General features: G+C 45.2%; 1 protein-coding gene across 1 annotated transcript; it reads left to right on the top strand.

Moving 5' to 3' along the window:
• Window positions 1-710: 710 nt before the first annotated feature.
• Window positions 711-1,629, top strand: LOC110500995 (fin bud initiation factor). Its single transcript, XM_036960922.2, has one exon. It carries the CDS (start codon window positions 858-860, stop codon window positions 1,485-1,487), a length of 630 nt encoding a protein of 209 aa, XP_036816817.2. The 5' UTR covers window positions 711-857; the 3' UTR covers window positions 1,488-1,629.
• The last annotated feature ends 9,435 nt before the right edge of the window (window positions 1,630-11,064 follow it).

Below are 11,064 nucleotides of genomic sequence, written 5' to 3'. Positions count from 1 at the left end.
TCGCGGTTGTGTTGTGTAGTGGCTTTGCTGGCATGCATCTAAAATCATTTTGTGTTTGCCCCGCCAAGATTTCCATGCTAAAATCACCACTGGATATGATGGTAGGGAGATATGAATTTAACATTGAGCTTCAACCAAAGTCTACTGGTGCAACCATAGCCTAATACTATATTTAAGCAATAAGGCACGAGGGGGTGTGCTAAATGGCTAATATACCACAACTAAGGGCTGTTCTTAGGCACGACGCAGTGCCTGGACACAGCCCTCAGCCGTGGTATGTTGGCAATATATCACAAACCCTCAGAGGTGCCATATTGCTATTATAAACTGGTTATCAAGGTAATTAGAGCAGTAAAAACATGTTTTTGTCATGCCGGTGGGTATATGGTCTGATATACCACGGCTGTCAGCCAATCAGCATTCAGGGCTCAAATCACCCAGCCAATCAGCATTCAGGGCCCGAACCACCAAGCCAATCAGCATTCAGGGCTCTGACCACCCAGTTTATAAAATTCATTTGACCCTTGCCATAAAACACCTTTCTTCTGCCTACTTTTTTTCTGCACCTCTTTGTCTTCATCACTTTACAATAATAATGTATACGCTGGCTATGTCCATTTCAAATATTTGTGGGACGATTGTCTGGGGTCTGGTTATGACTGTCTGTGTCTTTTATTAGTGACGGGAGAACTGTAACTTGAGTCGGAATGCAGTGGGCAGGGGCTGCGCGCCACGGTGCGGTGGGTTGGTGCGCTCAATGCGCAGTCGGTCAATAGGCTACACATGTTTTGCGCTTCTCAGAGGACGGCGTCAAACTAAACCGTGACCGTGCTGAAATTGAATACAAATTGGATATAATGGCTTCTATTCCACTGGTGCTGCTACTTTTAATGTCTTCTTTGGCGCTTTACTGGGCAGTTTATACCGGACCGTTAAAACCGGAAATGTCCAACGGGACTTTTCATCACTTCTTCGTACCGGACGGAGATTATGAGGATAATGATGACCCCGAGCAATGTCAAATGCTTTTTAAATTCGCAGACCGACGTGCGTGTGGTGTCCATCACGATGAAGACAGCGATTCAGTGGTACGTGAAGACTTTATCATCGTGAAGCACCAAATTGAAGACGCCGCAAGGTTGTTGGAAAGCATCGGCATGAGTATTTCACACGACCTGGACGGAGAAGATAGCTATGAGAAGTTTCTCACTGGGGAGATCACTCAGATCTCTGAGGCTTTTACAAGCGTGGAGAAATCTCTCCTGGAGTTGGAGGTCAAGTTTAAACAGAGTCAAGACAACGATCTGAGAGGGGAGAACCAGCTCAATGACTATGTTCTGAAGCCTATCTATGAAGTTAAGGACGCACTCAGGGAGACAACGGACATTTCATTGGGACTCAGAGATAAACATGAACTGTTGTCTCTCATTGTTCGCAGTCAAGGCTCAAGGTTGAGTCGCCTCAAGGCAGATTATCTCAATGTATAGTATAAATGTTAAAAACAATTGTAATTTGTTATTATCTATGTAAAGGAATATATGTTACTCAGAGTGTGTGTGTGTGTATGTGTGTGTGTGTGTGTGTCATAAGACTATGACTCTTTAGCCCAATAAACACCTGGAAAGTTCATTGAGATTGAAAGGTTACTCTGTTCCTAGTCTCTTATCTCGCTCTATTTTTTTCTCTCTCTCTACTCCATCTCTCTCTCTCTCTCTCTCCCCCTCTCTCTCTCTCTCTCTCCCTCTCTCTCTCTCTCTCTCTCTCTCTCTCTCCCTCTACTCCAACTCTCTCTCTCTCTCTCTCTACTCCAACTCTCTCTCTCTCTATCTATCTATCTATCTCTCTCTCTCTCTCTCTCTCTCTCTCTATTTACTTTCCTAATTGTCTGTGACCCTTGTCTTTCTTCCTAACTTGTAATGGTGTTATTTGGAAATACTTCTAAGGAAAACATCGCTACATTCCTCAGTAAGAGAGGACAGATGGGGAAAAGAGAGGAGAGCTCAGGGGAGAGATGAAAAGTGATCCTTAGCTAAATTATGCCCGGGCTGTGCTGTGCTTAATGATCCTAAATTATGCCTGGGCTATGCTGTGCTTAATGATCCTAAATTATGCCTGGGCTATGCTGTGCTTAGTGATCCTAAATTATGCCTGGGCTATGCTGTGCTTAGTGATCCTAAATTATGCCTGGGCTATGCTGTGCTTAGTGATCCTAAATTATGCCTGGGCTATGCTGTGCTTAATGATCCTAAATTATGCCTGGGCTATGCTGTGCTGAATGATCCTAAATTATGCCTGGGCTATGCTGTGTTTAGTGATCCTAAATTATGCCCGGGCTATGCTGTGCTTAGTGATCCTAAATTATGCCTGGGCTATGCTGTGCTTAGTGATCCTAAATTATGCCTGGGCTATGCTGTGCTTAATGATCCTAAATTATGCCTGGGCTATGCTGTGCTTAATGATCCTAAATTATGCCTGGGCTATGCTGTGCTGAATGATCCTAAATTATGCCTGGGCTATGCTGTGTTTAGTGATCCTAAATTATGCCCGGGCTATGCTGTGCTTAGTGATCCTAAATTATGCCTGGGCTATGCTGTGCTTAGTGATCCTAAATTATGCCTGGGCTATGCTGTGCTTAATGATCCTAAATTATGCCTGGGCTATGCTGTGCTTAATGATCCTAAATTATGTATGGCTTGGCTGTCTGTGTTCTAATTTAGCTATTCAGCCTTACTGTATAATGAGGTCTATGTTTTATACCCTTCCTTATGTTATCCCGGAGTCTTACCATTGATTCTACTTTAATCATGAAACAGACAACATCAGTTTGAATCCCAGGCTTAAAAACAACAAATACATGTAATGTTACTGCCCATTTATTAATAAAAACCTAACCATTAATCTCACCTGTGCTCTGACTGGCATGCCATGAGGAAAACGGTGTTGTGAGACGGTTTACTGTATAGGCGGCTTGCTTGAAAATGACTTCATCCACATGACAGTTGACCATTTTTGTAGTATGGCCTTTAAATGTATCTCCGTGCGATCAAGGAGTCTGAAAGAAGGGCAAATCAAAGAGCTCTCTGTGTGATGTTTTTTTTCTTCTGTGCAGCTGGTGGTGGTCTGAGGTGTTTCCAGTTGCCTGCTGGTATGCTATACTGCTGGTATGCTATTGGTATGCTATACTGCTGGTATACTATACTGCTGGTATGTTATTGGTATGCTATTCTGCTGGTATACTATACTGCTGGTATGCTATACTGCTGGTATGCTATTGGTATGCTATACTGCTGGTATACTATACTGCTGGTATGTTATTGGTATGCTATACTGCTGGTATATTGTACTGCTGGTATGCTATACTGCTGGTATGCTATTGGTATGCTATACTGCTGGTATGACATACTGCTGGTATGCTATTGGTATGCTATACTGCTGGTATGCTATACTGCTGGTATGCCATACTACTGGTATGCTATTGGTATACTATACTGCTGGTATGCTATTGGTATGCTATACTGCTGGTAGGCTATACTTCTTGTATGCTATACTGCTGGTGTGCTATAATGCTGGTATGCTATACTGCTGGTATGCTATACTGCTGGTATACTATACTGCTGGTATGCTATTGGTATACTGTACTGCTGGTATGCTATTGATATACTATACTGCTGGTATGCTATCAGTATACTATACTGCTGGTATGCTATACTGCTTGTATGCTATACTACTGGTATGCTATTGGTATGCTATACTGCTGGTATGCTATACTGCAGGTATGCTATTGGTATGCTGTACTGCTGGTATGCTATTGGTATACTATACTGCTGGTATGCTATTGATATACTATACTGCTGGTATGCTATACTGCTTGTATGCTATACTACTGGTATGCTATTGGTGTGCTATACTGCTGGTATGCTATACTGCTGGTATGCTACTGTTTACTATACTGCTGGTATGCTGTACTGCTGGTATGCTATCGGTATTCTATACTGCTGGTATGCTATCGGTATACTATACTACTGGTATGCTATCGGTATACTATACTGCTGGTATGCTATCGGTATACTATACTGCTGCTATACTGCTGGTATTCTATACTGCTGGTATGCTATTGGTATGATATACTGCTGGTATGCTATACTGCTGGTATGCTATTGGTATGCTATACTGATGGTATGCTATACTGCTGGTATGCTATACTGCTGGTATGCTATTGGTATGCTGTACTGCTGGTATGCTATTGGTATGCTTTACTACTGGTATGCTATTGGTATGCTATACTACTGGTATGCTATTGGTATACTATACTGCTGGTATGCTATACTGCTTGTATGCTATACTACTGGTATTCTATACTGCTGGTATGCTATACTGCTGGTATGCTACTATTTACTATACTGCTGGTATGCTATCGGTATACTATACTGCTGGTATGCTATCGTTATTCTATACTGCTGGTAAGCTATCGGTATACTATACTGCTGCTATACTGCTGGTATGCTATACTGCTGGTATGCTATCGGTATACTATACTGCTGCTATACTGCTGGTATGCTATTGGTATGCTATATTGCTGGTATGCTATACTTCTGGTATGCTATTGGTATGCTATACTGCTGGTATGCTATACTGCTGGTATGCTATTGTATACTATACTGCTGGTATGCTATACTGCTGGTATGCTATTGGTATACTATACTGCCGGTATACTATTGGTATACTATACTGCTAGTATGCTATTGGTATGCTATACTGCTGGTATGCTATACTGCTGGTATACTATACTGCTGGTATGTTATTGGTATGCTATACTGCTGGTACGCTATACTGCTGGTATGCTATTGGTATTCTATACTGCTGGTATGCTATCGGTATACTATACTACTGGTATGCTATCGGTATACTATACTGCTGCTATGCTATCGGTATACTATACTGCTGCTATACTGCTGGTATGCTGTACTGCTGGTATGCTATTGGTATGATATACTGCTGGTATGCTATACTGCTGGTATGCTATTGGTATGCTATACTGATGGTATGCTATACTGCTGGTATGCTATACTGCAGGTATGCTATTGGTATGCTGTACTGCTGGTATGCTATTAGTATGCTTTACTACTGGTATGCTATTGGTATGCTATACTACTGGTATGCTATTGGTATACTATACTGCTGGTATGCTATACTGCTGGTATGCTACTATTTACTATACTGCTGGTATGCTATCGGTATACTATACTGCTGGTATGCTATCGTTATTCTATACTGCTGGTATGCTATCGGTATACTATACTGCTGGTATGCTATCGGTATACTATACTGCTGCTATACTACTGGTATGCTATACTGCTGGTATGCTATACTGCTGGTATGCTATTGGTATGCAATACTGCTGGTATGCTATTCTGCTGGTATGCTATTGTATACTATACTGCTGGTATGCTCTACTGCTGGTATGCTATTGGTATACTATACTGCTGGTATACTATTGGTATACTGCTAGTATGCTATTGGTATGCTATACTGCTGGTATACTATACTGATGATATACTGCTGGTATGCTATTTGTATGCTATACTGCTGGTATGCTATACTGCAGGTATGCTATTTGTATGCTGTACTGCTGGTATGCTATTGGTATGCTATACTACTGGTATGCTATTGGTATGCTATACTACTGGTATGCTATTGGTATACTATACTGCTGGTATGCTATACTGCTTGTATGCTATACTACTGGTATTCTATACTGCTGGTATGCTATACTTCTGGTATGCTACTATTTACTATACTGCTGGTATGCTGTACTGCTGGTATGCTGTCAGTATACTATACTGCTGGTATGCTATCGGTATTCTATACTGCTGGTATGCTGTTGGTATGCTATACTGCTGGTATACTATACTGCTGGTATGCTATGTGTATGTTATACTGCTGGTATGCTATACTGCTGGTATACTATACTGCTGGTATATTATTGGTATGCTATACTGCTGGTATACTATACTGCTGGTATGTTATTGGTTTGCTATACTGCTGGTATGCTATACTGCTGGTATACTATACTGCTGGTATGTTATTGGTATGCTATTCTGCTGGTATACTATACTGCTGGTATGCTATTGGCATACTATACTGCTGGTATACTATACTGCTGGTATGCTATACTGCTGGTATACTATTGGTATGCTATACTGCTGGTATGCTATACTGCTGGTATGCTATACTGCTGGTATACTATACTGCTGGTATGCTATTGGTATGATATACTGCCGGTATGCTATACTGCTGGTATGCTATACTGCTGGTATGCTATACTGCTGGTATACTATACTGCTGGTATGCTATTGGTATGCTATACTGCTGGTATGCTATACTTCTGGTATGCTATTGGTATGCTATACTGCTGGTATGCTATACTGCTGGTATGCTATTGGTATGCTATACTACTGGTATGCTATTGGTATACTATACTGCTGGTATGCTATTGGTATACTATACTGCTGGTATGCTATACTGCTGGTATGCTATTGTATACTATACTGCTGGTATGCTATACTTCTGGTATGCTATTGTATACTATACTGCTGGTATGCTATACTTCTGGTATGCTATTGTATACTATACTGCTGGTATGCTATACTGCTGATATGCTGGTATACTATACTGCTGGTATGCTATTGGTATACTATACTGCTGGTATGCTATTGGTATGCTATACTGCTGGTATGCTATCAGTATACTATACTGCTGGTATGCTATTGGTATACTATACTGCTGGTATGCTATCAGTATGCTATACTGCTGGTATGCTATCAGTATACTATACTGACGGTATGCTATCAGTATACTATACTGCTGGTATGCTATCAGTATACTATACTGCTGGTATGCTATACTGCTGGTATGCTATCATTATACTATACTGCTGGTATGCTATTGGTATGCTATACTGCTGGTATGCTATCAGTATGCTATACTGCTGGTATGCTATACTGCTATGCTATATTGTGTTCCTGATAAATCCTGTTTTCATGGAAGTCAAGAACTAATTTCTGCTTGAACTACCACCCTGGTTATTTCTATCAGGACAGACTGGTAGATCTAACACCATTTGGTTATGTCTTCTGAGATCAATTAGACCCTAAATGGACAATTAAGCTTTAGATTATTGAGTGTGTTGGCTGTTCTCCCCTCTACCACGGAAAGTGGCCCTACCCTTACTTTGAATGTTGACTGTTCTCCCCTCTACCACGGAAAGTGTCCCTACCCTGCCTTTCCTGTTTTCTTAGCCTCTTACGGGAATGTTAAATAGTGATGTAATAGTGAAAGAGTGAGGGACCATGCAGAGAGATTGACGTTGTCACTTTCAACTGAACCTTCAATGGCGTCTAGTCTGTCACAGGAATCTCTTATTTGTATGGATTGTTTTTTCATTCTCCATCAAAGACTTACATTTCTGCTGTCATAATTCATAGGAAACATGACGCATGTAGGTGTTATGTATCAGATGTTTTTATTGCCCACATTGCCCAGTGATTGTGGTCAATAAATACATATCATCTGTGAGTTATAGTGCCCTGTTAATAATATGTGTGTAGGCTATAGTATAATTGTCGTGTGGAACGTTAGGCTGTTAAATTGACAGGTACAGAAAGCATTGTCTCCTATTAGGCTCTAGAAAGCATGAGAAGAAAGTTAACATTTTTGGGTGGGGGTTATCCCCCCCCCCCCGTGCTCGGACTGAAGGAGTGCTGATTGATGGACACTGATGGACTGCTGATGGACACTGATGGAGTACTAGTGACAAAGACAGATACAATTTAAACTGTTGCAGGGATTCTTGGGAATAAACATATTGTATGCTGATAATACAGGCTTTCACATTCTGTTCTCTGGAGGATAGAAGTGGCTCAAGTGGAAACTCTCTACTACTGAATCTGGCCTCATTCCTCCTGACCACAGGAACAACCACAAAGCAGCTGCTAAGCGTGACTGTATTTTAAAGAGATTATCCATTATCCCCAGGGAGGGAAGGATGGAGGCAGGGAGGCTGGGAAAGATTGGAGAGAGAGAGAGAGAGAGAGCCAGACGGGCTGCCATGGGTCAGAGGGGTGGAAGGGGCGACGGGTGTGGAGGGGTGACTGGGAGGGACTGGTTGTGATTTATTCTGTCAGGCTTCCCTCTTCCCCCCCGGCCCCAGCCTCCACCTCACGGCTATAGCCTCCTCCTCACGGCCCCAGCCTCCACCTCACGGCTCCAGCCTCCACTTCACGGCCCCAGCCTCCTCCTCCCGGCCCCAGCCTCCACCTCACGGTCCCAGCCTCCACCTCACGGTCCCAGCCTCCCAGCCCCAGCCTCCCAGCCCCAGCCTCCCCCTCCCAGCCCCAGCCTCCACTTCAAGGCCCCAGCCTCCCCCTCACGGTCCCAGACTCCCCCTCACGGTCCCAGCCTCCACCTCACGGCTCCAGCCTCCACTTCACGGTCCCAGCCTCCCCCTCACGGTCCCAGCCTCCACCTCACGGTCCCAGCCTCCACCTCACAACTCCAGCCTCCACTTCACGGTCCCAGCCTCCCCCTCACGGTCCCAGCCTCCACCTCACGGTCCCAGCCTCCACCTCACGGTCCCAGCCTCCACTTCACGGTTCCAGCCTCCCCCTCACGGTCCCAGCCTCCCCCTCACGGTCCCAGCCTCCACTTCACGGTCCCAGCCTCCCCCTCACAGTCCCAGCCTCCCCCTCACGGTCCCAGCCTCCACTTCACGGTCCCAGCCTCCAACTCACGGTCCCAGCCTCTACCTCATGGCACCAGCCTCCCCCTTCGGCCCCAATCTCCCCTCTTCTTAAAACACTCAAACTCACTCTGCACAGCTGCACCACTCCGCTCCACTCCCCTCACCCAGCCCTGCCAAAGAACTGGGGCTCCATGCTTCCTGCCTTTGAGAAACCAAAGACAGTGGTCTGTGGGTGTTGCTGTAATTTTCACTTTTTTTGGAAGGCTTAGAATCTACAAAGATGCTGTGGTTGGATGTTCTAAGCCACAATTGGCTGAATCTTTTAGAAAAATACTTATTTTTTCCCTCATGCTATCAGTTGTATGATGGAATCTGTTTTAAGAGAGATTTCTCCATGTCTGAAATGCAAACAAATAATGCACAGTGGTGTACTTTCCTACTCGTGATTCAAACAGGCCCAGTCAGACTGAGTTTGTTGTATTTGGCATGTTATCATTCACCAGTGGTGTATTTTCCTACTTGTGACTAATCTTAGACACATGGAAGGTAGGGTGAATACTGGGTAACACGAGACGGACAGCAGTGGAACTCAGGACTCTGGAGATGGGAAAAGGACCAATGAACTGGGGAGACAGCTTACGGGACTCTACCCGAAGGGGCAGATCCTGAGTGGAAAGCCACACCCCCCCGATAGGCTGGCCAACGACCCAATAAGGGTGCAGAATGCCTTCCAGAACTGAGACGAGAATCCCGATCGGAGACCATGTCTACCGGGTGTCCATGGATCCAGAAGATCTGCTGCTGGGCCGTCTCCTTGACAGAAGGTAGTTTGGGGAGAGGGATGAAATGGGCGGCCTTGGAGAACCGGTCGACTACCGTCAGAATGACAGTGTTGCCATCAGACGGAGGGAGCCCAATGACAAAGTCCAGAGATATGAGACCAGGAACGATGAGGGACCGGTAGTGGCTGAAGGAGGCCAGAAGGAGCTTGCCGTGGAGTCTTGTTCAGAGCACACACTGCATGTGGCGACAAAGGCAGAGACATCAGGAACCATGGTGGGCCACCAGAAACGTTGTCAAAGGAAGGCTAGTGTACGACGGGACCCTGGATGACAGGTCAGCCTGGAGCAATGAGCCCATTCCAGGACCCGGGACTGGACTGGATTAGGGACAAACAGCCGGTTAGCCGGGCCCCCTTCAGGTCCAGGCTGGGAGCGTTTTGCCTCGCGGACCAGGTTCTCAATACCCCAATCCACAGTGACAGCAAGGCATGAGGTAGGGAGAATGGTTTCAGAGGTCAAGGGTGTGGCAGAGAAACTGGATAGGTGGGAGAGGGTGTCAGGAGTTAGCAGTTAGGAGCCTCAACTCCAGGCAGGCCCGGAGTTGAGGCCCTTGGCTGTACAGAGATATTCCAGGTTTTTATGGTCGCTCCAGACCAGGAATGGCTGTTCTGCTCCTTCCAGCCAGTGCCTTACTGCAATGCTCTACTTTCCGGCTACCCGGATAAAGCACTAAATAAACTTCAGTTAGTGCTAAATACGGCTGCTAGAATCCTGACTAGAACCAAAACATTTAATCATATTACTCCAGTGCTAGCCTCTCTACACTGGCTTCCTGTCAAGGCAAGGGCTGATTTCAAGGTTTTACTGCTAACCTACAAAGCATTACATGGGCTTGCTCCTACCTATCTCTCTGATTTGGTCCTGCCGTACATACCTACACGTACGCTACGGTCACAAGACGGAGGCCTCCTAATTGTCCCTAGAATTTCTAAGCAAACAGCTGGAGGCAGGGCTTTCTCCTATAGAGCTAAATTTTTATGGAATGGTCTGCCTACCCATGTGAGAAACGCAGACCCGGTCTCAACCTTGAAGTCTTTATTGAAGACTCATCTCTTCAGTAGGTCCTATGATTGAGTGTAGTCTGGCCCAGGAGTGTGAAGGTGAACGGAAAGGCACTGGAGCAACGAACCGCCCTTGCTGTCTCTGCCTGGCTTACTGGTGCTCTTCCATGCCGTCGATGAGTGGGTTGAGTCACTGACGTGGGCTTCCTGTCCGAGTTGGCGCCCCCCTTTGGGTTGTGCCGTGGCGGAGATCTTTGTGGGCTATACTCGGCCTTGTCTTAGGATGGTAAGTTGGTGGTTGAAGATATCCCTCAAGTGGTGTGGGGGCTGTGCTTTGGCAAAGTGGGTGTGGTTATATCCTGCCAGTTTGGTCCTGTCCGGGGGTATCATCGGATGGGGCCACAGTGTCTCCTGACCCCTCCTGTCTCAGCCTCCAGTATTTATGCTGCAGTAGTTTATGTGTCAGTGGGCTAGGGTCAGT

Source organism: Oncorhynchus mykiss, chromosome 2, assembly GCF_057628025.1.
Source record: "Oncorhynchus mykiss isolate SJ-2025 chromosome 2, ASM5762802v1, whole genome shotgun sequence".
NCBI classification, from domain to species: Eukaryota; Metazoa; Chordata; class Actinopteri; order Salmoniformes; family Salmonidae; genus Oncorhynchus; species Oncorhynchus mykiss.
Note: the sequence above shows the minus strand (reverse complement) of the source record. Positions and strands in the feature narration are given on the sequence as shown.